At 36.4% G+C, this 26,950-nt stretch overlaps 1 protein-coding gene across 1 annotated transcript; it reads right to left on the reverse strand.

Moving 5' to 3' along the window:
• Positions 1-26,167, reverse strand: CCNH (cyclin H). The gene is made up of 9 exons (XM_001362924.4): positions 25,693-26,167; positions 23,007-23,129; positions 21,942-22,015; positions 21,572-21,782; positions 19,703-19,866; positions 16,517-16,587; positions 5,832-5,943; positions 4,465-4,525; positions 1-192 (listed from the first exon to the last, which is right to left on the reverse strand). Exons 1-9 carry the CDS (start codon positions 25,807-25,809, stop codon positions 154-156), a joined length of 972 nt encoding a protein of 323 aa, XP_001362961.1. The 5' UTR covers positions 25,810-26,167; the 3' UTR covers positions 1-153.
• Between the last annotated feature and the right edge of the window lie 783 nt (positions 26,168-26,950).

Raw genomic sequence — 26,950 nt, forward strand, 5'->3', positions numbered from 1 at the left:
TACCAGGAATAGAAAACGTTTAATTAGAGGGAATTATTTTCACTGTACACTTTAGAATTAAGATAATCACTTGGATTCTTTCTCCTTGGAAGTGGCAAACTTTACAGTTCAACTTTAAATGCTCCAACATAACACTTGGTAACATCCATCAAGTTACAGAGAATCTATAAGATCATCATCAGTCCATTCTTCCTAAAAAGAAAAGAGCACATTGGTCATTTAAGAAACAAACTTATTCACTACAAAATCAAGCAAACAATGGAATTTCTCTAATCTTCACTCTTGTGCCATGTGATACAGATAGTTGTCCCCAACACAGTTGTGAAAATTTTAAATTCAACAATGATCTCACTAAATTTGAATGAAAAAATGACTATAGAGTTGAAACTGTATCTGGAATCTCTTAAAACCTTCAAGAAATGGTAATCCGGGCTTTGCAGAAAAGACCTCCAGTGACTGAGAACCCACTACTTCCTGAAGCAGTGCTTTAATTATTGGAAATTTTTAATTATGAGTTTTGCCTTTCATGATATCTAAATCTGCCCCTGCAATATCTACCTATTTTATTGTACTTTTTATGTTCTAAAGGCACCCCAAAAAGGCAAATCTATCCTTCCATGGCTTTCAAATATTCTAAGACAGCTAGCAATGTTCATCCTAAGCCTTTTGTTCAGGCTTCTAAATATTCCCAGGTCCTTCACCCAATCTTCAGTTGGAAAGAATTCAAGTCCACAACATTATTCCGGCAGTTTTCTCTTCATGGTATTTTACAATTTCTAATAATGCCCTTAAATGGGGTATCTAGAACTTAGTCACATTTTACTGACGTGACAGAGCAGAGTAAAACTATTGCTTCTTTACTCCTGGGCATTATATTTGTTTTTACATACCATAGGTTGAATTATTTGAACACAGAATTCACTAAGACTACAAAATCCTTTTCAGGTAAATTATTGTCTAGCTATACCTCCCCCATTTTATACTTAATAATTAAAGTTTAAAAAGTCAACCTCACAAGGGTGAAGGCAACATAGAGATCCCTACAAAATTCAATCTTTAATTTTACCCAATGCTCTCTAGCCTGTCAAAATCCTTTTGAATCCTAACTTTGTATTCATTGTACCAATTATCTACACCAGCTTTAAATTCATCTAAAAATTGATATTTAGTCTAAGACCATCTAAATCACTGATAATTAAATGGGCGTAATGCTAAGTAAGCATAGATCCCATAGTGCTAGAAGTTTAGGGCAAACTATTAATGTGATTCTGGTTCCTACCATTCAATTGACTTCCAATCTACTTAACTACAAACTCTAGCTGGTAACTCCATCTTTTCCACTAGAATCTGAAAAACTAGCAATTATTTTGCTAACATCTAAATAAACTAGATCTACAAGTTAAATAACCCTGTCAGAAAAGGAAATAAAGACAGTTTGGTATAACTTGTTCTTCACAAAGCTATGTTGAATCTTTGTAGTAACCACTTCCTTTTCTAGATGGTTTACTAGCCACTTTTTTGGATATGTTCTCCAATTTTGCCAGGAATTGGTTAAGACCTAAGACCTAGTTATTTTTTTAAATACTGGGACATTTACTCTCTTCATTCCTGCAATAATTTCCCTTGTTTATCATGGTCTTTCAAAGCCACTAGAGTGGCTCAATCCAATTCTTTCAGTAACCTTTTCATGCAGTTAATTTAAAATAAGGTTACTAGAATTAATCAAGAGTAGCTGGATTCTTTATATTATTTATGCTCAAGTATCAATTCTCTATCAACTATTAAGTGTTTTGCCCAACTCGGTTCTAAGATGATCCTTGCACAAAGAAAATAGAAGACCTGAACGGCTATTCTTGTCATTATTGTCCCATACACTTCTAAGCATCCTCTTTCCTTTATAGAGATAAAAAGCATACAAAACAACCGATTTTCTTATTCTTAATATTTTTTTTAAGATCATGACATACTTTTCTATTTCTCTACCTTCTGTACTTGATTTCTGAGTTACCTGTTCATCCAGATAGGGCCCTTAAGGCAACTCTCCCCTTTTTTTTTCTTAGTAGAAATGTTTCTCTTTATGTATTCAACATTTTTTTTCTTGAGAGCTTCTCATCCTTCTGGACCCCTGCCCCCTAAATTAGACTACGGGCTCCTATACATCCTCCTTCTAAAGAACTGAGTTCTGTTTTCTCCAAATGTAGGATACAACTCGGCGCATTTTCAACTTTCCTCTTTCACAAACTTTAAAGTAGTGGTTACTTCCTCAAAAGTTCCCATCATTTCCTCCCTAACCAATTTTCCAGTTACTGAGAATCAGATCCAGAGGAGAAGCTTCTCCCTTCTTAGATTTATCCACCTTTTAAAGAATAAATTTATCATTAAGTCTATATATTAGCTATTCAGCTTTTGAGGAATAACTCCAGGAAAAGTCTAGCTGGTTGAAGTCTTTCTTCACTATTACATGATGCCTCTTTGCTGGGTCAAATAAGTTTCTTTTACTTCCTTTTTTTGCAGTTGATTGGCAGTATATTCATAGAATAATTTAACTTCTGTTTCTGTCTCCTCTGCCCTTTCTGGCTTTCTCCCCTTATGCCTTTTCCTTTTCTGTTCCTAAGAAAATCAAAGAACTTCCCAACTATTAAATCAACTGCTCAACTCACCCTTTCATCTGGGCACAGGATACTGTTGATTACTATTTTTCTCTTCTGGCCTTCTCGGTATTATACAATATTGGCTCTTTCTCTATTACTACTGCTCATTCTCCTTTGGTAGATCCTTAATTCTGTTTTTTGCCCTTTAAATGTGGGTATTCCTAGGAATCTGTCCTGGGCCTTTAACTACTTTCTCTGCAGTCTCTCCTTTGATAAACTTATTTGTTCCCATGGCTTTGATTGTCACCTTTATGCATCTGATCGAATCTATATATCTACTCCCAACTTCTCCCAAGAACTCTGGTCACTTTTTCCCAACTTCTTGTTAGGTAGCTAAAATTCAACATCTATGGGTAGAAACAATTCAGTTTCTACCCATAAAAAACTGCCCTTTGTCCTAATTTTCCCTTCAATAATATCTTCTTGCTAATACCACCGAGCTTAGTCTCTCCTTTTCCTCACCTCCCACATCCAACTTCTTGATAATTAAGTCTTTGCCCCTCCTAACTTTGCAATATATCTCAAATAAGCTCCTTCCAATTTATTTGATTATAAGCTTCTTAACAGGGTTTATTTAATTATTACATTTACCTATCTCTGCAGTGCCAGCTTTTAGCATGCTCCCTTCAAGGCTTTTTGTTGGGTTAAAATGAACTACTACCATTTATTGAGGCAGCAGCTGGAGTCAGAAAGACTGGAATTCAAATCCATCCTCAGACACTGACTAGAGGCATGATCTTGGGCAAATAACTTAACCTCTAAATGTGTCAGGAAGCTCTCTGTAATTTCAAGTTGTTGAACATTGGCTAATCTGCATTTATAGATTCAGGTTTCCTCTCCAGACTTCCCTATACCAATAAAATCATCAGACTCCCTGGCACATGATTTTTTTAACATGGACCTGTGATTTCATAGTTGTAAGGAGCTACACAAGCAGACTGGCATCTACTCTGCAACTGATAAGTGAGGGTGACTCCCCCAGTGTGTGTCAGAGAACTTTGATCTTGCTGACCCTCAGACCAGCCTTCTAGCCACCAGGCCATGCTGCTTTTTCACAACATAATAAGTATCTAACTTTATTTACCAGAAAACTGATGAAAATACAGTTTATCAGATGTGTTTAATACTAAGAACTTAAAAATAAAAACCTACTAGCTTTGGGTCATGTGCAGCTGAGGCCAAAATTCTTGTCCTGAAGTGACATAACACAAAAATGTGTGAGGAAACTTATAAGAAAAAGTGAGGGGGAAAATGGCTTAAAAAATATACACACATTGTGACTTGGGTAATGGACTTATAGTACAGAACAAGACACATTCCTTTTTGGTGGACGTGTGGCTTTATTTTGTTTGACCAGGTTTATTTGTTCCAAAGGCTTTATCTTTTCCCCCCCCTTTTTGTAATGGAGATAAGAATTTTTGGGAAGGAAAGAAAAAAGTCAATGAAATGTTTTTTAAATGCACAGAGGTACAAGGTGATCTTGAGGAAAGAGCTAAGCAGAGCAGTTTTGAAAGTTACATGCTGAATTTAACATGTACTTTAAAAAAAAGCAAATTGTACAAAACAGATTCTTGGTTCCACATATATTCTACTTTCCCTGTCCTATTCTCTATATAGAAATGTTCTTTTTGTGTATGTTGTGTGGGAGATACTCAATAAAAAAAAATATTAAAATAAGCACTCATATCCTTCCCCCTTTGCTTGTGGTTTTGTTATTGAGTCTTACCTGGCATCAAAACCATAGAGCATGAAAAGAGTTGCATTACATGCGAATAATTTTTAGGATATCAATTCGCCTTTAGAATATACTAACCTCTTCCAGCTTAGATTTCTTTGAGACATACTCATCATCTTCATAACCTTTCCTCTTCTTTCTGAAGTAAAGGAAAAATACTTCTAAGACTTCAGTAAGATAACAAAATTACTTTATGTCTTATCCCAATATGTCTATGAGTAAAATGTACAATAATCCTGTAAAAAAAAATAAGTCTTCAAAGTAAAAATGAGTAAGTGTGAATTAGCTATTCTGTGCTTTGGAGCAGTCAATTCAATTCTATAAGCTAAGATAACTAACATAAGAGTACCTAATGGCAAAGTTGTTTAAGCCCACTATATAATCTATTTAGGAGAGGTTCTACTCAATGCTGCAAATAGTCTTCTGAGATTGCTCTGTATTTTTTTCTGCAATTCCTTCTCTCTATTTTTCTAGCCATTAAAAAGCAGATGAAGAAAGCTACAAGTTTGAACTTCTGGGCTGAATTTGAGAATTCTGAAAAATTCTGGTCACAGATACTACAGCGTCTCTGTCTCTCACTCATATATAGAAATATATGTGTGTATATATATATATACACACACACACACATACACACACAATATATATACATACACATATATAATCTCCATCTATCTTCACCAATCTTTTAATGTGTCATAAATTTGCTCCAACTCATAACTACAGTGAATAAAAGTCAGTCACACATACATGATCTGAGAATAATAAGCCTGTTTTGCCTTTCACTTCAACAATGTTTCCATCGGCTTTTATCCATGTAGCAAATATTCATTACTGCTGATGTGATCAGGAACCCAAATAATTTCAAATTAAGTGATTAAAATCCAACAAATAACTGTAATTAGATTGAAAGCTTATTCTCTATTCTAAATTAAGAATCCCACCTAAAATATTTCAGAAATGTAATGTGTCTGCATGTTTTATTATGACAATCTTATCATTCCTTGTCCCAAACCAATCCCCCACACTTGGCCTTCTTCTATAATGACAAAGTGATGTTTGAAAAGATTCTGTTTTGCAAAGATCATGCATTAACAGCAGACTTTAAAACTCAACATCCAAATCAATGACAGACACTCCATTATCTCCCTAATCTTTCCACAAAAGAAAATTTTGCAGAATTTCTCTTTCCAGAAAGTACATGTAGGCAGAAAAGCTATCAGAAATAATTCTATCTTGGTATACTTGTACCACTTTCCTTCCAAAAGGGATGTTGTATAAAAGTAGCCCTGTATCAGAACCTCTGGAAAATACAGAAAGCCTAAAAACTGTAATAGTTTATATCCTGGCCCATGCTTTTACCAATTTACAAGAAATATAAATGATTGCTTTAAGAGTAAAGTAGACCTTATCTGTTCCTAATGAATATTCTTATACTGACTTACGCATTTATATTAAATGCAAGTTCAGCACTGTGACACTTCTCTAGTTTCTGTTTGAGGGCAGCAACTTCCTCAGGCCTTGGTGGTTCATACTTCTTTACTAAGTTTTTCATGCCTAAGGAGATATGAAAGCATTTAACTTAAACACAAGAAATCCCATTGCCAGAAACGAGAAAAGAAAAATCTTTCTTAGAATTGTTTCCAAAATATCACATGCACACTTGTCAAAACAAAAAACAAATATACTTCAAACTATATCAAAATCCAACAAATTACATTATTTTTGTCAATATCATGAAATAGAAAATGATTGTTTAGTAACTATTGCACAGACTAAATTTTAGTTGTTTATATTACATATACACAACTGATATTAGGATATTATTTTAGAGTTCTTGCTGAATTATGGATCTAAACTTATCCCTTGAAAACAATGGTATGGAGCATGCATGCTCTGTGCCCCACTCCCCAATACTTATTTCAATTCCTATTAACATTTCTTTGGTTTGAAGCTCTTCTCCTAATATACCAATACTGCTACTTCTCTGCTCCGTCTTTAATACATGTGCTGAGCAAAGGATGTTCTTTTCGGCTCTACTCGGGAAGCAACTGGAGAACTACCCAAAGGTTCCCCAAGGGTAGAAGGAATGGGCCTATAGGATTGCCTCATAGGCCTACAGGTACAGGAGGTCAAAGGATCACAAGGTGCAGGAAGGACCACCAGGAATCAGTAAATTTGAATTCAGCTCTTCCCTTCATCATTAACTAGCTGTGTAGCTTTGGACATATTAATTTTCTGGGTTTCAGGTTGCTAATCTGTAAAATAGGGGATCTGGATAAAATCCAGAACAAATACATCTCTAAGGTCCTTTCCACCTTTATAAAAGATTTCTAATTCATATATTCTGTGGTTCATTTTTCAACACAATTTAATGCATATTAATGCACTATAAAGTGCCTCGTATTCAGGTGAGTCATCTCAGGATCACAGGTTTAAATCCAATGCAAGCTAATTAACTACTATTGTATGTTCCACCGCCACAGACTGCATTCCTGACACTGGTTACTTAGTTTGTAAATGCTGTATATAATGAGTAAGAGTGAAAGGATCAATGTAAACTTATTACTAAAAGAAAATCAAAGCACACACCCTACTGAAAGGATGAGGCATTCTTTATGCATAGAAAATAATAGCCCAGCAGCTTAGTAACATCCATCATGCACTGATGACAATCTGGGAGAGAAGGTTCTTTCTCCCAAAGAATGTATGTGGAAAAATAAGATTGGGAAGAATATCCCCTACACCTTTCAAGTAAAAGGTAGTAATTTTATCAGGAGTTAAAAAAGTTCTAAGGCAAACAAAAAATACAGTTTAGAATAAAGGCAAATAACTATGGGTAATAAAATTCTTTTATATTGCCAAGAAGACTAGCTAGAGTGAAAAAAAAATCTCTTAAGTGAAAAAAAAATCTCTTAATTGTGTATGAGAATCTCTAGGCCTATATTCAGTTCCTGTTCCAGAGTGTCTGTCTGTCTCTCTCTGTCTCTCTCTGTCTCTCTCTCTCTCTCTCTCTCTCTCCATATGGATTTTAACGTGTTTATCATTCATTTATACAATGAATAAAACATTCAATTAAGTCACTATCATAAGTCAAACATTCTTTAGGAAGACAATTTTGATGATGTAATTTTAAAAAAATGTCTTATTTCTAAGAATATATTGTATTTTCAAGTTTCACACCTATATTCCGTATATATATATACATACACATATTTGGTGTGAAAAAAACAAGACATTTTAGAACAAAAAGTTCTATTCCCTTCCTCTCTAAAAAGAAAATGTTGGCCTAATCATCATTTAAGTCCTTTCCAATTTTACAATTCTTTCAATGATTCCTAAATCCAAAGAATCAAAATCATAGTTCACTTTCAAAGTGAACCCTCTAGTGGTACAACTAAAGACCTACAACTTAATTTGACCTATCTAGGCAAAAGTTCCAACTTCAACCAAGATCAGTAGTAAACAAGGCACAAAATATTATATTTACATACAAAATTTAATATTATATCTATAATTTAATAAGAACATTCTCAGCAATATAAGGCTTTGCTGAGGCTAATAATATCATACTAATACCCATTCTCAACTAATTTTAAACTTAAAAAATTTAAGGATGTTCAAAAAAAACCTATATTGCACCAGGTCAATGTAGTATAAAGTCTGAAGAACTTGGAAGAAAAGTTATTCAGTACTTACATCTTATATCTCATGAAGATGTAGAGACTGGTAAGTTTCGGCTGACTATCACTCTTATTAGATCTTTTATAAACTTAAACTCAAAATCTTCTAACTGATCATAATTACTGCCTTTCTCACCCTCCATTTTGAATTCTCTTAAATTTATTTTTAATTATCACTATGACCTCTAGTCTGTCCATCCATCTGTCCATATTCTAGCTTCTCTTTCCCTCTCTCACAATTAGCTTAATTATACACTATTCTCTGCCACCTAATTCTTGGCCCTTTTATGTTTACCCTCTTCTCTCTAACCCAAGGTGTTGACCATTTTGGGAGGAAATCACGTAAATATTGTCAACATGGGACCACTATAAATTCCCATTATCCACTCTCCACTGGGCCCATATTGCTACAATTTCAAAAATTTTCTTCAGTCACTTTCTACTATCTTGAGGATAAAATACAAACTTTTTAGCCTGGCACCAGAGGCCTTCCACAATTTGGCTTCTATCTTCACAGGTTTATTATTCCCTTTGAGGTACTTTACATTTTAATCGTATTGTTCCCTGACTTTGACAATTCCATTTCTTATAATGATGTAATTAAATAAGCTGTCTTCCATTCTGAAACATACTTCATCATCCCTACCCATTGGAATCCTAAGAAAAAGCTTTTCTTGATACTTCTAGGTGTTAGTGCTTGTTCCTTCTTCAAAGTATCTTGAATTAATAATAATCCGTATGTATATTATAACTTTAGTATACTATAAATTTCTTGAAGGCAGGGACTATTTTTTTTCTTTTTATGTCTGGTGCCCCATGATAAGGCACTCAGTTATTTGTTGAATGAATCAAATTGTTTTATCCCTATTATTTATAATTGTTGGTTCTCTTTTGGACTTCTGTGTTTCTCCAAAGAACATACCATATAATACGGTCTATTATACCTAGCTATGTATCTTGCCTCTACTAGACAGACATTCCATGAGGCTGTGGTCTGCTCCTTATTTCTAAACTTTCTATCTCCTCCAGGGCCTAGCACAGTCTTTGGTACATAGTAAACGGTTAATAAATATTTGTTAACTAGAGTTTATTAAATATAAATATTTTTGAGTATTGATATTCTTTGAGCAGTAACTTGTGTAGTTTAAGAACCTTGATTTCCAGGCTGGAAAACCAGGTTCAGAAAAGAGAAAAAAAATCGATGTGATAGAGACATGAAGAGAGAGAGGTTTTGCAGAACTTGTGGGCCAAAATGCAAGGACCAAGGCTGGAAACCTAGTTGTCAATCGAAAAAAGGTTCCAATGGAATGTTCCCAGGAATGGCAGTTGGGGTTTTGCTGGCCACACTGAGAAGAGAAACTTGGCTTTTGGACTTTGTCTCTGTCTCTTTGACTCTGGGTAGTTAAAGCTGATAAGAAAAAGAAACTTGGCTTTTGAGTTGGTGGTCTATTTAAGAGTTGAGCTGGCCAAGAAAAACTGAGAGACTTTGTTTTTCTCTGGGGTTGAAGCTGAGAGACCTTGCTGAATTTTGTAAAGAAGAAGAAAGAAGACTTTGAACTGCTGTTGTCCTCCATCTCCCTAACCGTCTAAGAGCCACACTTGTGATTTCCCAAACCCTCAATTTTACCTCATTTAGATTAGGGAAATCCTCTTACCTCATCCCTCTTACCTCAGTTTCCCATCCTGTTATCCCAATAAACCCCTTGACTGAGAAAGCAACTAGAGTATTTTTATAGTTCACTCAGGGAGGGAAGAAGCCTAAGGCTTCAAGAAGTTTGGGAGGTGAGGGAGGCCAAAAGGAGAGGGTTGGTTAAGGGAGAGGGTGAGGGAGGAAGGAGGTTAGGAAATAGATTGATCCATCAGTGATCAGTAGAGATCAATAGGCAGAACCCTAGAGCAAACCCCAGAGCAGTCCCCTATGTACCAGCATCCCTGTGTGGTGGCATCCCACAGCATTTCTTATTCCTACCTCCATTACAGATAAGCAGCCTCAGGTTCCCTTAGCAGCTCTCTCTAGTCACAGTCAGAGAACAGCAGTCATTGCAAAGAGTAACAGTTTCCCTTCAGTTTTCCCTCTCTATTGTAAGAAGAAACAGTTCCTCTCAGTTTACCCTCACTATTTCAATCAGTAATAGTTTCCATCCAGTTTATTATTCTATTTCAAGTGGCATCCTTAGTCTGATTGTATCCAACAGTCCCAGAGGTAGGAAAGATAGTAAAGATGTTCAAACAAGTAGTTTTTGGTGTGGTGGTTTTGGCAGCCATCGCTTGCTTTTGGGTTTACTGACTCAAATGGTGGTGGAAACTGTGGATTATGTAGGAAACTGGACAATGTGTTACAATTGCCTTTTCAAAATGAATTAGTTCTCTGGCAAGTCCTAGCACAAGTATATGTACTCTTCATGGCTGTGTTGCAGACTTTAACCCAAGTGAGGAAAGTTTTCAGATTCATGGTTCCCCTTAAGGCAGAGAATGTTATAGCCATTGACAACAACTTAGACAAGATGATTAAGGCAGTATTTGAACAACTCATTAAGGAAAAGGATTTAGATCGTTAGTTATGGGCAAGGACAATGGGCAAACTGAGAATGCACCTCAGGAAACGGAAGGTAGCAATGGAAATGAGAACCAGGCTGCTAGTGACCCTGAGAAAATATGCCCATTGAAAGAAGTCACCAAGCTAACAACTAATGCTGGTGTTATTCACACTAAAGCCCATAGACAATTCACTCCTTAGGAACTTGAGTCCATTAAACGTCACTTTCCAAAATTTGTGGACAATCCTTTTAAAGCCCACATTAAAGCCCACAAGTAGCTGAAGAGAACATTTTGGATCTTTGATCCAGATTTCGATGATGTTGAATTTCTTTTATCAGAACTTTTCAGCTCCCATGAAAAAAGGCAATTTTTGGAAAGAACTAGGTCTGAGGACAATTTGACCAGCTGACCCACCGTAGATCAAATAATGGATATGGATTTCACCAATCCAACCTGCATGTCATACCTTTAGCAGTGCAGAGAGGATTTACTTCAAGCCATTAAGCAATGCTGTTCCAAACCTAGTGCATGGTCCAAATTTGACAAGGTTAGGCAGGAAAAAGGGGAACATCCTGCCACATACATAGACTGTCTGTCAGAAATGGCAGAGTGTAAACCTTAAAATTCCTTAGACTTATAAATGTTGGAAATTTCACCATTGAGAAATTTTATACTTGGAAAATTTCTTACTGATAGTCTATTGGAATGTGAACCCCATTGGCATGGGAGATTCCTCCTCCTCCCTTCTTAAGATTACTTTAGGACAGAAACCTTTTGCTGAACAATGGAAAGGACTTTGACCTATGCTTAAGCATAGAACAGGAATTTCTTTGAGTCATGATTGATTTTAGAATTGATACAATGGAGATACTTGGAATCAATCTCCACCCTACTCAGTCCTAACAGGATTGAGGAAGGGCTGCAGCATAGATCAAAATTTAATTATTCCAATCTCTACCCTACTCAGGTTAACAGGATTTAGAAAGGGCTGTAGCAAAGGATCAAAGATTTAATTATTTGAAAATATGACCTTCAACAGACATGTGCAAAGCCAGAGACCTCTGGGCGGTCCTGGGTTAAGCTAGAGCCTCCATTGGCACAGGGAAATTGATGGACAGTGATTGGTAGATGTGAGAACTGAGGGGAGGGAACTTGGATGGTTTCCTTAAAGATAGGGGGGTCTGAAGACTCAGGGAAGAGGTTGAGGAGTTTGGCTGAGTGGTTGGAGTGTGCTCTGAGAAGCTTGCTCTGAAGGAAGCTGAAGGTGGGGGCCTCTGAGACTGTTTCTCCATTTTGGTCACGTGAGTAATAGGGACTGATCTCTTTTCTTTGCCCCAGCTATCTAAGGGCTTGGGCCTTTTGGCCCAGCCTAAACAGAGGGGGTATTTAAGCCCTATTCCCTTCTTTCCCTTTTCTCTCTCCCCCTCTCTCTCTATCTCTAATTCCTTTCTTCCTCCTGTTTGTAATTAAACTCCATAAAAGGTTGACTGCTGACTTGAGTTTTCATTTAGGAATTACATAGCTGAATTCCTTGGCGACCTTAAATTAATATATATCAGTCTTTTAAAGTGATTTCCTTGTCACAAGAGGCAATCTTAGGTTTAGAAGCAGATAATGATGAGCCAGCTGGCCATGTATGTAGACAATTTCTGAAGGGATGTACACCCAATTTGAGGACATTTTTTAAGAACTACTTCCCTAAATATGATTCAGTTTCCCTAATTGAATTGAGAGAGGCTGCAGGTTACCTACTTGAAAATAGTTCAGATCAGAACAAGGAAGTTAAAGACTTTAAGGAAAAGTTAGAGAGGACTGAAAAAGATTTGAAACAGAAGGAAATAGAAGAAATTAAAAATTTGAACACAGTCAGAACATACACAAAACCTGTTTCTCAGAAACCTAGTTACCAGGCAAGATCAGGGCAAAAAGAAAGGAGGGAGTGTTTCTTTTGCCATCGTAAAGGACATTTGATTAGAAACTACTTCTTTAAAAAGAAACAGGAGAGTACTAACAGAGACAAACATAATCAAGAAACTAGGCACAAGAAATCTACTTGCAGTTCACACTGCAAGTTGAAGTCCTCACTACAAGCACCTGATTTGAGGGAAATGAAAAAGACAATAGAAACTGGAGCTAAGCCAAAATATTCAGAAATGGTTAGAAGGGAATTATGAAGCCAGGACCCTAGTATGACACTTGGAGGTAGAAGAAATTGTGATAAAGAGGCTACACAGGGATACCGATACACAAGGGACTGCTCTGGGGTTGTTCTGAGGTTCTGCCTATTGATCCCTACTGATCACTGATGGATCAATCTATTTCCTAATCTCCTTCCTCCCTCACCCTCTCCCTTAACCAACCCTCTCCTTTTGGCCTCCCTCACCTCCCAAACTTCTTGAAGCCTTAGGCTTCTTCCCTCCCTGAGTGAACTATAAAAATACTCTAGTTGCTTTCTCAGTCAAGGGGTTTATTGGGATAACAGGATGGGAAACTGAGGTAAGAGGGATGAGGATTTCCCTAATCTAAATGAGGTAAAATTGAGGGTTTGGGAAGTCACAAGTGTGACTCTTAGACAGATAGGGAGATGGAGGACAACAGCAGTTCAAAATCTTTCTTCTTCTTTACAAAATTCAGCAAGGTCTCTCAGCTTCAATCCCAGAGAAAAACAAAGTTTAAAGTCTCTCAGTTTCCCACAGTTATGAGTTTCCCAGATAGAGAATTTGGACTAGATGATTCCAGGTGGGGTTCATTACTCTTTCCCTTTCATTCACACGAGCTCACATTCATCTTGGAGAGGTCTAAAGTATCTCACATAGGAATTTAAGCATAGCAGGATCTTAATAAAGGCTGGATGAATAAAGACTAGAACAATTTATTTCTTCTCCTTCTCCAACTGCTCCAACAACCTGAGTCATTATCCTAAATTTTGGAGGATTCTTTAGGTGTGGAGGGATGGCTTCATCTCAAAACAGAAAAGACCTCTGAAGGACAAGCTAACTGCTATCATTCTAAGTTCATATTAATAGAGGGGTCAACAAATAACAGGGCCTGAAATTAGTCATTTCTTCTGAAAATCAGACAATTGGTTTCCCAACCTCTTTACAAGTTAAAAAACTACTAGGAGGGAGGGAGAACTATTTAAATCCAATTATTTCCCTTCCCTGTTCCCTAATAGATGTAGTTGCCCCAATTTAAGTAAAGCATGTCCCAATCTGTCATACTATGCTTGTGGACAAGGTGGAGAATGTAGGGTATATAATAAAATAAACACACATATCTGGAAACCACTTGAATAACCAAATCCAAATAGGCCAAAAGGCAGTATATAAGAAAATCTGAGGTGAAATGCTTCAGGGACTTATTCTTGGCCCTACATTGATTATTATTGACTTGGCTGAAGATATAGATAAATTTATATATGATACACAAAACGAGGAGCTAGCCAATACTGTGGATGATAGAAATTTAAAAAAATTTTGACAGTGTAGAGCCATCATGGCACACATGCCTCCACATGCCTGAGGGGGCTGCTCCAATTCCCCCTCCACAGCTCCCAAGGACAATGTTCACATGCTTGCTCCTCCACCCAGCAGCCCAATCATTGTGAGCTCTTTCTTCCTCTGCTGTCTGGGGAGAGGGGATGGGGGCTCACAGGCAGGGAAGCATGTTTAGACAGCAGTTCTGAAAAAATATCTAGGGATTTCAGGGAAAGGAAAGTTCAATTATGAATTCTAAGTGTGACACAATATTAAAACTAATGGGATTTTAATGCAAGCTCCTTTTGGGCAGGGGATTTTCAATTTGTCTTTATACCCTGGCAACCAGCACAGTGCCTGGCACATCATAGAGCCTTGATAAATGCTTGCTGAATGATTAACCCAAATGTATGTGGTCATGTCTGAAAATATATCTGCCTTCTTGAAGTAGTAAAAGATAATGTGGGGAGAGAGAAAAAGAAGAAGGGGGGGAGTGAGGGGGAGAGAGGGGGGGAGAGAGGGGAAGAGAGAGAGAGAGAGAGAGAGAGAGAAAGAGAGGGAGAGAGAGAGAGAGAGAGAGAGAGAGAGAGAGAGAGAGAGAGAGAGAGAGAGAGAGAGAGAGAGAGAAAATTTAGAATGAAGACAGTCTAACTATATGCTGCCTTAGTTAAGACTACTATTGGAGTACAGTAGGACTTCTCTTTACCCTAGGTGTAGGAAATGCCTCAAATATCTCTGACTGCTGTAGTCTCTTTTAATTTGCTCTCACTTCTTTAGGGTGTGGGTGGGACTACAGAGCACCAAGCCTAGGGGTAGGAGAGGAGAGAGTATGTATCTCTGGGGTCAGCAGGTATTTCTTTACACACAAGGTTTCAATCATCTGTGTGGTAGGTCTTAGTACATATCCCCTATAGATATAGGGCCTTTCTCTATCATGTAGCTATCAAAGGTCAAATTTTAGGAAGTATATTATTCATAGTAGAGATTGTGGCATATAAAGATGTTAAGCCCAGGCAAGAGAAAACATGATAGGTACCTTAAAGTATTTATCAGAAATTTTAGAAGGAATTGTAGCAGCCATCTACTACAATATCTAAAAAAGAATACCTATAACACCCTAACAACTGGTCATCCAGCCTCTGCTTAAAAGTCTCCAGTGAAGGGGAATTCACTGCCTCCCATGGCAGCTCCTTCTACTTTTTGATAGCCGATTTCCTTGCAAATTTTTCCTAAACTGATCCCAAGTCTACCTTGTTGCAATTTTCACCCACTAGTCCTGTTCTGGCCCTTGAAATCTAGCAAAACATAAGAAGGTCCTTCAAGTACTTGAACACAGGCTATCAAATCTCTTCTCTAGGTTATATACACATTCTGGTTTCTTCAACAGATATTCAAATGTCCAAAAGACCTTCCTCATCTAGACTTCCTTCCTCTGGAAATTCTTTAGTTTATCAATATCTTTCCCAAACTATGGTACCACTGGGTTTGATTAGAGTACACAAGGACTATCTCCTTACTCTTGAAAGCTCTGGTTTTTAATGCAGTTCAGGATAGTGATAATTTTTGTTGGCTACCACATTATACTGTTGACTGATAGACCCCTCAAAGATTTTCTTCAGAAAAACAGGACAGAACATCTTGTACCAGGATTCAAAAATTGACTTCAAAAGTGCAAGACTCAACATTTATCCTTATTAAACTTAATTCCACTAGATTCAGTCAAATAATCTTTTTTGGAGTCTATTATACAATATAGTAGCTTGGCCTTCCCAGCTTAATGTCATGTTAACTTAAAAGACTCATGTGGATGAGAAATTAAACTTACTCTGTTTGGCCCCAAATGATAGAAATAGGACCACTGCATTAAAGTACAAGAGAGACAAATTTTGATTAACATAATAAAACTTCCTAACAATTAGTCACGCAAAGATAGAATTAGCTGCCTTATGGAAGTATAAAGTTCTTTTTTCTATGAAGGGGATAGATGTCTACTTCCTGAAGTAAAGTAGAAAGAACTCTTATTCAGGCACATAACAACCTCTGAGAATCCTCTGAATTCTGAGATTTTGATTCAATGGATTTATGCAAACTAAAATTAATCTTAAACATAACTTATATAAGGTGTCCAAATAGTCTTAGTGCAAATTAAGCCTTAGCTTAAATTTTATTGGGAAACCCTGTATTTTTAGCATGTATAATCTCTTAAGTGAATTCCATGTTTAATATCTGCAATGAAAAATGTTTCTTTTTATGTGTCTTGTTTGCCACAAATATATAGTTTATGCCTGCAATATAATCATTACAAATCTAATTTAAGTATTGTCGCAGGAAATAAACACAATGCTTTGAGAAAAATATAGTCAAGTTAAGATTAAGATACTACCTTTTAACATGAGCAATTTTTTCAAAAAGTTTCTTAAATGATTTACTTACATTTCATTGTATCTAATAACTGTGACAAACAGGTTCGATTCTCTTTCAGCATAAGACTTTCTGATAAATAACTAAAAAAAAGGAAAAAAAAGATAAAATTGCAGACTAATCTTTTGGGTAATAATTTGCAACTATTATTGAAAAGAACCATGTATGTGTGAGAAACAAAATCTATTGTGTTCATGATGGTGGGCAAATGTACCATTATTTTCTTACAATCTTCACTATGCTATGTTATTTGGAATATCAGAAAAGTAATGCTGGTATATAGCTTCTAATAGTCCAAATATTTATAGCAACTGTAAGAAATCAATTTCTGTTCTTGGCAAAAAAAGGCCTTCCAATATTATTAAAATAACTCAAAATGTTAAGAGGCAGAAATAAAATGCACCAAGATTATCTTGGACCTAAGTTATTCTGGTAATAGACTGTCATTTCATCAGGGTGGAGGAGATTCCCTCTACAATTACAGATTGGTAATTTTTATGATAGGCTTATGGGACAAAGCTAAGTGATTTGCCCACGTTCACATAACCAGTTCCAGACTTGAACCGAAGTCTTCCTGACACCAAAGCCAGATTTCTATTTACTACCTTACCAAATTTATTACTACCCTGTTAATAGTCTGAAATCTTTTGCAGCTATCTATAGCTTTTATATTTTGTAAATCTTAGCAAAGAGAAAAGTGAAACACTAAGAATATTAGGTTTTGTCCTTACTTTTTTCCTCTATCATTTCTAATCCTTCAGAGCATTTATTCATTTGCCCAATGAAAACTGAGTCTCTTACATACTGCACTGTGCATGTCAATGGCCAGAAACATCTGAATTTGACATTCAAGGTTAAAAGGATCTGAAGCTATTTAAAAAACAACTACTTAACATAATCCCAGCTGGAATTTATTTTTTTTTTCTGCTCAGGAATACAAGGCTAATTAGAATTTATAATGCTTTATAACTAAACATCAACTGTGACTTCTTTGAAATGATTAAGTTGTAACTTATAAAAATAAAAGCTTAAACACAGGTAAGCCAAAAAGCCCAAGGCAGACTAATAAAGCATAAATAGAGATCTAAAGAATATGACAGGAAAGAATGAAAAACATTAAGGAAAAAGACCAACTCTTTGAAAACATGGTAGTGGATAATAGAAGAAAAACAACATACAAAGGAGAGGAATGATGTAACTAGAACATTTTTGCTATTTAATCCCCCCTACCCCAATAAACTTTATAAATCAAATAATTTTTTAAAGTTCTATCATATTTTCATTGGGTATTAAAAAAAATAAAGTTTATAACATATAGCATTTTCCTTCCAAATTCCATATAGCACTGATTAGTGGAACCGAACATTCAGATATTCCTCAATTTTATGAGTTAATCACTTGGAATATGGAACATATTATCTTGTAGAAGTAGCCTGAGAAAGACATCTTCTACCATATATTACAGTAATTTCAAAATGGATAATATATGATCTAAATATTAAAAATCATACCACAACAAAATTAAAGAGAGCCAAATCAAATACTTTTAACAGTAATAGTAAGAGTTCTTAACCAAAGGACAGAAGTAATCACAAAAAAATGAAACATGAATTTTTATTGCTGAAAATGGAAAAGCCTTTGTGTAAACAAAATTAAAGCAACTAGAATAAGAAGAAAAGCTAATAAATTGGTGAGAGGGGGATCTTTACATCAGGTACCTTTTATAAGAGTGTAAGATTAAGATATATCCTAACACAAATATACAAAACTAAGAAAGATTCTCCAATAAATTAGATGGTCAAGGAATATGAACAGTTCTCAAAAATATTTAAAACTATTAATAGCCATACAAAGGACTATTTTAAATCACTAACAATAAGAGGAAGGTAAATCAAAACAATTCAGAGGTTTGATCTTCCACAACCAGCAAACTGGCAAAGATGACACAAGACAGAAATAGTCTGATGGAAGAGCTATGGAAAGAAAGGCACACTAATATACTCTATACTAGAGATGTTGTGAGCTGGTTGAACTGTCTTGCAAAGCCATTTGCAATTAGGTGAAGGAAAGAACTAAAATGTCCTTAACTTTTTTACCCACAGATCCCATTGCTAGGCAAATACCTCAAAGAGGTTAAAGGAAAAAAAAAATTCCATATACATAGCAGTACTTACTGCAGAGGCAAAGAAATAGAAACAAAATAGATGCCCACTGATTGGGAAATGGCTAAACATTAATGTAATAAGAGTCTGATAAATAAGAATTCAGAGCAACATGAAAAGACATATACGAACTGATAGAAATTGAGAAATAAGCAGAACCAGGAAAACAATTATACACAATGATCATGGTAATGCTAACAGAATCACCAAAAATTAAAAGCAAAAACCATGCAACTGAATGCTGTATAATTAGAATGATCAGATTTGTCCTTGAAAAAGAAATTTAAAAAATATACTTCCCTTCCCTCTGCAGAAGAGAGAGAATGCTACTGTGGAATGAAGCATGTCATAACATTTAGGCAGTTTTGCTCAAACTCCAATCAGTTCCCTTTGTGCTTTCTTCTCAGGATAATCAGAATGTATGAATGTAATAACAGTAATATCTAGTATTTATAAAGTGCCTACTATGTTCCAGGTACTCTGTTAGCACTTTACAAGGATTATCACTTTTGATTCTCATAAAAGTCCTGGGAAAAGAGGTGCTTTATCATCATCCCTCCATTTTACAGATGAGAAAACAGAAGCACAGTGAAGTTAAGTGATTTGCCATGGGTGACTCAGCTATTGAATTTCTACAACTGGATTTTAATTCAGGCCTTCCTGACTCCAAGCCCAGTACTCTATCCACTACACCACTCAGTTGCCTCTATTTAATCTACATATGCTATACTGCTCCTAAAACCCTAGATAATAGACTGAAATAAATTCCTACATATGCCATATCATAAACCTATTATAAGCTTTGTCCATACTGGCTTTAGATTGAACTGTTATTAACTTGGATCAAAGAATATTTCTTATTTTTAAAGAAAACTTTGGAAAAAAATTTGATCACTTAATTGCTTGTTCCACTGTTTTAAAATGTGTTATTAGATCAACCCTCAAACTCAGGGATATTTTAAAATAGTACTTTACTTAAAAAAGTGGGTAAATAAAATGACAAAGAGTGTACCTAGAACATAAAATCAAATTATACCTTTCCATGTTAATTCCAGCCCTAGAAGCACTGGATAAAATGGTAGTCAGAGCAATCTGTGAAGGTGTATATAAAAGGTAAGCATCTGTCAAAGCAATTCTATTTAGAAAGTCATCGGCTGTTTTCCTTAGAACTTCTGGGTTTTCTAGTATTGGATAACGAGTCTAAAAAGAAAAGAGCAGGGATTCATTTATTTTAGATCATATTAAAAGGAAAATACTTATTAAAGAAGCACCATTTTTTGCTTAACAACGAAAAGTAATTTAATAAATTTCCCATGTAAAACTGTATGTTTTATTAGAAAATTGCAAAGAACAAACATTACTAAGGTCTGTAAATGCTTCAGTAGTTTGTTTTCTACACTATTACTCCCTAAAGCAGAAAAAAAAAAGGCCAACATGTAATACTTATAAAATATTTTACTTATAACAGATGAATAATTTGAGAAATTGGCTTCTTCTGAAAAGGATTATTTTAGGAGACTGTTTTTGAAAGATAGATGTTTGACCTCAGACTCTGGGCAAAACACTTGACCCCCATTGCCTAGCCCTTTCTGCTCTTCTTCTTTGGAATCAATACATAGTACTGATTGTAAGACAGAAAGTAAGAGTTAAAAAAAAAAGTAGGCATTATACGGCCCCTAAAAGAAATACCACATATAAAACAATTGATCCTTTACTTCCATTTACTCTCCCTTTATGTTACATTAAAAGGAACAAATGGGTAAAAGCCACCATGTACCACCAAAGGTACTGATATAGTTGTTTATTCTATGATACTTGCCCCTTGCCCAACACAACAGACTAGAAGAGTTCCATGGTATATAAAATACAAAAGTTCAGAGATAGTTAGTGCTATAAGATTTGCAAAGTACTTTACATAAGTTTCACAATTAGGTCCTATTATTATCCTCATTTTCCAAATGAGAAAACTAATTTCAGATAGAAAAGTCATTTGTTCAAGGTCACACAAAGCATAAGTATTAAGAGGTAGGATATGAATTTGTTTTCCTGACTCCAAAACTGACTAGTTAGTTAAGCATTTGTTAAGTGGTCATTTGAATAATGATGTTCCTATTACCTTAAAGTTGGCCTCTATGGAGTGCCCTAAAATTAATCTTAGACTGATGAAGACTTCCCAATTCTTTCCAAATGCCAAAAAAGACTACTTTTAGGAAATCTACTGAAGATATGGATAACTATCATGGTCAACCCATGACTTTAAAGTAAATACTAAAACTTGGGTTGATTTCAATAGGCCAGGGAACCAACAAGATTTTTCTCAGGATTGTAGGTATTAAAGTAGAAAGAATACTTGAGGAAAAAGAAACCTCTCATATTCTAAGAGAGCAAGTTAAGGCACTAAGATAAGCTATTGCTTGATGGATTCAGACTGCTCCCAGGATAATTCCAAGGTGCATCCCTTCAACATGTTCTATCAGTTGTAGCAAAAAGGTAATTAGATAAGTAATTATCTAGTATATCTGAAAGTTGAGATTATTTGTGATCCTTAATTTTAGTCCAATTTAGTCCAAATTTAGTCCAAATGCAGTACAATTGCACTATGTAATACAATACAGAGTTTTCTTTTAAATGCTGGTTTATTACCCTTGCTTTAATATTATAAGGTTCTTCCAATGTTTCTTAATAACTGTATAATGTTGGAAAATCTGAAAGCAGATTCACTGTAAGGATCAGAGAGAATCCCTAATTTGTATATAGTTTAAGTAGCCCTAATTAAGAGATGTTAATGCTTCTATGTTTTTAATTAAAAGATAATTTAAAAAGAGTTTTAAGTAGTATCTTTTCATATTAGTGCCATATTACAAACAAAACATTGTATTAGTTTATTTCTGAATTTAAGACTTACCTTTAAGTCAATGAGAAAACCCTCAAATGGCCGGTAAGGATTGTGCACAATAAGGTGGAAATTAAGCTGCTGAATAAGTAAGAGTTCATATTCCAAAATTTGTTCAAGTGCCTTTTCCTGTCCAAGAGGACTCTCTCTTAGATTTCCAACAAATTGTGCACTGGACACATTAAATTCATCTACTTTACATGCCAAAAATGCACAAGTGAGCCTGTAAGGAAAAAAAATCCATACATTTAAAACTCCTAAAAATTTTATGTTGGAAAATTCAATCTCTCTTATGACCTTTATAGTAAAAAAACAAAACAAAACATCCTTTTCCAAAATTAAAACAAATAAAATTTTTTAAAGTGCTGTGCTCATTACTTACATTATTATCCGAGGGTGATATTCCATCACTGAGTTATTGAGGTAAAAACGCTTGAAATACATACATGCTGTACCCTAAGTTAAGGAAAATAATTATTCTAGTCAATTATTTGTAACTAAGTTATCTTTTAAAATAAAACATCCCAAATTAGCTAAGGGTTTTGATTGGTAAAAATGGATTTGGAATGCAGTGCCATAATAACAAAAATCTCTGAATAACTAGAAGCTCCCATAGCCAACCAATGACTGTCTTTAAAACAATACATGAATTTATACAGTCCACAGTCTTCCTCTTATCCTTACTATGTATCTACAGTAATTTATTTTAGTGAGATTGCTCAGTGGACAGAGCACTGGTCTGGAGTCAGGAAGACATGAACAAGTATGTCCACATACTTTTATTCAGTATATTCTAAAGAAATAGCATGTTGTTCATTAGAGATAAAACACTACACATGCTTTTTTTTTTTCAACTTGCTTTAGGGTTTCAATGTGCCCAAGTGTCTCCATTTGTAAAGTGGATATAACTTTGTAGTCACTGTCCAGAAGCGAGTTTAACTGAGAAGGATTAGTATCAATCAATCAACATATATTAATCACCATTACTCTAGATGCAGAGGGGGCAAAATCACCAGGCTGAGTTGTAAATAGGCATAGAATGGTTTCCATAAATACATAGGTATTTACAAAAATACATACACCCAAACAAATAGGTGATCTTAGGTACAAATAGTATCAGAGAATTACACCTTTCAAAGGGTGGATGAGAAACATGGTCTGGATCAGGAAAAAAACTTTTGGTACTGGGAGAAAAAAGAGAATTCCAAGTTTTAGGAAGAGTTCAAAGATAATTCATAAATCAAAATACCTGTAACCTTATCTGTTATGGCTGAGCACATAAATAACATTAAGTATATGGAAAAGAGATTATTTTGTCTAGTGAGCAAAGAATATGGTGTTTATTTTAAAAAGGCTAGGTTTGGATAATTTAGAATTTAGGAACTGTCTGACTCAATTAAGTTTGTTTTTTAACCAATATACTTCACCTACCGTGATCATAACTTACCACCACAGATCTTGGCATTGTAGGCTTAAATATGGAACAGAAATCTAATAGTCTTTTTTCATAATATTTGCAGATGATCAATTCTTCATGAGGCTCAAGAAAGACTGGATCATTTGCCAAAACCTTTAAGAAAAAAAGTTACTAAATAACTTTATTCAATCAAAACATCTAGTATTCTTTTACACAGAACCAAAATTGAAATTTGCATACAGCCCAATAAACTTAGAGGCACTACCTAATCCCATATTTTTCCTTCACAACAAATACCAGTTTTGCTACTAAGCAAAGAGAATATGTGGTATAGTAGAAAAAGCACAGGATATAGATCAGACTTGATTAGAGTTCAAAGGGACCTTACAAAGTCATTGATTCAAACTCCTCATTTTACAGAAGTGTCTGAAAAAGATTTTAAATCAGTTTTTCCTGTTGAAATCCTTATCTGCTACTTCATCACCTTCATCATTACAGGTCTTTGAGGTAGGAGTAAAATAATAAAATAGTATAATAGTATGGGTGATATCTTTTGACTCACATTAAATGGGGTTAAGTGAGGTAGAGCTACTACTTTTCAGGAAAATACAGTAGATGAAGTGGTTGATGCACACACTGTGGAGAGCTAGCTCAATGTTTGGGAGACTTCAAAGAAAAGTGCAGGAGAGAAGAGGCTGCCTATCAAACTGAAGGTCTGCAGAGCCATTGTGATGACCTCACTGTTGTTTGCCTAGGAAACCTGGACAGTATAACTCACTCAAGGGAAGAGGGAGTTCAAATCAGGACTTTTTTTTAGCTTTTGTGGGGAACAAGATAAGGAATCAATTAAGAAAGAATAAAGGGACTGCCCTGGGGCGGTGAAGGTTCAGTTCAGTGAAAGTTCAGTTTAACATGAATTTTAATGGTATCCAGTCAGGAAAAGTTGTGAAGACTTTTTGCAATTGAAGTCAGCTGTTACTGGGTAAAAAGCAGAGGTAAATAGTGGAGGGTAATCCAGGGATAAATGGCTAAATGGCAATAGGACAAATGGATAAGGCATTCTATAGCAGTAGACTGTGGAATTGAAAAGGCTAACTACTGGCTGGAGAGGGGAAAAAATGAAGTCAGAGCAAGGGAAATGGCCTGAGAAGGTATTGAGGGACTAGAGAGCTTGATGGGGGCAAAGAATAGGGTTTAAAAGGTTGAGCATAGGAAAGATATCTTAGAATAATAGGTGATAATGGTCAAGAGAGAGGGGAATGAAAGTGTTTCCAATTAGGAAAGTACAATAATACTTCTGAATAATAATGAAAAGTGGTGTGACCATGCCTGTAAGTATCTGACATGGAGGGAGTAGGACATAGGACTTAATTACAGGTTACTTTGGGGGTGAAACTACTCATTCATTTACTCTATTAAATGGATAGAGTACCCAGAGTCAAGTAAGGAAAACTCATCTTCCTGAGTTCAAATCTGACCTCAGACACTAGATATATGATCTCTTTGAAGGTTTCCTTACTGGTAAAATGAATAGAAGGAAATGGCAAACCATTCTAGTATCTTTGCCAAAAACAAAAACAAACAAAAAAAAAACCTAAAAGGGGTCACAAAGGGTTGAACTTGACTGAACAACCACCCTACCAAGACTTCAACCATATTGATCTTTCTGCTGTTTCTCACATATAACATTCCATCCCTTTGCCTTTACACATGTCTGGAATGCGCTCCCATTTTACTTCTGCATCTTGAAGCCCCTGGTTTCCTTAAAGACTCAGCTCAAGTACTACCAATTGCATAAGGCCCTTTCTAGTCCTCCTAGCTCAGTGTGATTTCCCCTCAAGGTTACTTATCACTTTTTGTACATGTAGGCAGTCTCCTTTTAGGGTTAGGGATCCAGGAAAGGGCAGGGTGTTTCAATTTTGTTTTTAGATGCTCCACATCTAGTACCTGCTTGTCATGGTAAGGCCTTAACACATACTTAACTGATTCCTGCTATCCTAACAACAAACTAAACAGGCATAAAAATCTTCAATAGTTGGTAGGTCACAAGGTAATGAATTCCTCCTGCTGTGGCAGTCCATGGTCTACTCTTATGGAAGGAAAATACTATATAATCCCACAATCTAAAATACTTAACTTGGTGTCAATTTCGAGTCACTTCTTCCAGTGTAGAACTGACTCAATGCCAATTTAACAGGCACAACCCTTAAGATAAAAAAAAATCCCCAACCCTCTGTAAAATAACCTGAATGTAGATGGGAATAAGAATTCTTGAACGTGAGTCCAAGCTCCGTAATTCGAGGAAAGTCACTTAACTTTTCTGAGCTTCCATTCCAGTTTGGTAGTGCTGGGTTTGGACATCTCTAAGATGCTTGCCAGCTCTTATATCTCAAAAGTAATGCTAGCTAGCCAATATTCCAATGTTTCTACAGCGCTTTAAGGTACGGAAAGTGTTTTGCAAAAGTCTTATTTAATCCTCGCAGTAACTCTGGGAGAGAGAGGTAATTATCTCCATTTAATAGGCGGGGCAATTGTGTCAGGTACGTGGAGAAATGACTCGCCCAGGGTCACATAGTTGCCTATGAGTCTGAATTTGAACTCGGGTCTTCGCAACTCCAGGAATGTGCTCGGGGGCTCTCAACACTGACTCAGAGGCCGACGAACGCCGGGGCTGAGCCCGAAGGCGCGGGCGCGCGGGCCCGGGGCTCACACTAACCTTCCCGTTCGCCACCACTTTGCACTTGAACTTGCGGTTGGCGTCGGCCCGGAGGCGCCCCAACTGCTCCTCACTGGAGAACGTCCAGTGCCGCTTCTGGCTGCTGTTGTGATACATCGAGGACAGCTGCGGAAGGGTCCAGGCAGCAGCCCGGGAACCCAGGTACGCGAAGACTAGGAACACGAATCCAACAATTTAGGATCTAATCCAACCGTGAACAGAGAAACGCAGGAAAGCCTCGCGAGACCGACTCCGTAGCTGACCACGCCCCGCCACGGCTCTCCTCTCCTCTCCGGCAGACGTGCTGACGACACAGCGTTACTGCTTCTGCGCTGCGAGGGGGAAGGGTCAACCTGGGTTTTTTATCACACTAATCGCTAACTCGGATAGTGGGAGGGCGCTCTCTTGTGGCGTCATAAGCCTATTTGTGGCCGCAGCCCGGCGGTGGAGGACCTGGGGCTCACGGTCCGCGGGCTAATCGTTTTCTCTAGAGCCTCCACCTTCCCTCAGTGCGCTTGCGCGGTGTGTTCTCGCCTCCCCTCCAGACTACCTATATCTTTCTTCTCTCCAGCTTTCAAACTCGGTAAAAAAGAGCTCCACAGTCAGACGAAGCGCAAAGTAGGACCAGTTTGGGATGCCTACGATCCCATTAGGTGGAGAAAGGAATTTAGGGTGTTGAGGTCTTCTTTGGATGGAGAAGAGAGATTTCCCCCTCCCAGAGCCCACGGGAAAGGAATTTTATTATGCAAATAGGAGCGACCAGTTGAAAAATATTGATTATTAAGTGACCAGTATTCAGAGTTAGAACCAGCCATATGTGTAATGACCTGGTCAAAGGGTGAGGGTGGGGGCGTCTCGAGCTCAATTTACTGAAAAATGAGGGAAAATGAGGTCTCTCCCAGCTCTCCCATGAATTGCTGATTGGATGCATTAATAGCTGCCCTGAAAGTTGCTTTTCTTTACAATGTTGATGTTATCATATCAATTGTTTTATTGATGCTGACTTAAACAGCTTAGGTATAGTGGGGCTGGGCCTATCTAGTGTTGAAACAGTTTAGGACTGAAAAATGAAATGAAATTAGTCACTCCTAGTCCATTTAACAGCTAATAGGCGTTAACTATATCAGGGGAAGAAAGGAGCAGGGAAAAACACTATTTCTTTAGCATGTAGCTTTCATTCAGTTCGTTGATTTTGCTGTCTCCGTGTTGGTTATCTTGCAGGTAAACATGTCTTATTGGCCTAAGGATGGTCTCATCT

Source organism: Monodelphis domestica, chromosome 3 (assembly GCF_027887165.1).
Source record: "Monodelphis domestica isolate mMonDom1 chromosome 3, mMonDom1.pri, whole genome shotgun sequence".
Taxonomy (NCBI): domain Eukaryota; kingdom Metazoa; phylum Chordata; class Mammalia; order Didelphimorphia; family Didelphidae; genus Monodelphis; species Monodelphis domestica.

Bases quoted from the DNA above. Each gene is read 5' to 3' on its own strand.
- CCNH (XM_001362924.4), bottom strand. From the start codon at position 25,809: ATGTATCACAACAGCAGCCAGAAGCGGCACTGGACGTTCTCCAGTGAG. The intron at 5,944-16,516 runs GTAAGTAAATCA...ATATCTCCTTAG, and splicing joins GTTATTAGATACAATGAAAT to GCATGAAAAACTTAGTAAAG. The intron at 193-4,464 runs GTTAGTATATTC...TTTTCTTTTTAG, and splicing joins AGAAATCTAAGCTGGAAGAG to GAAGAATGGACTGATGATGA.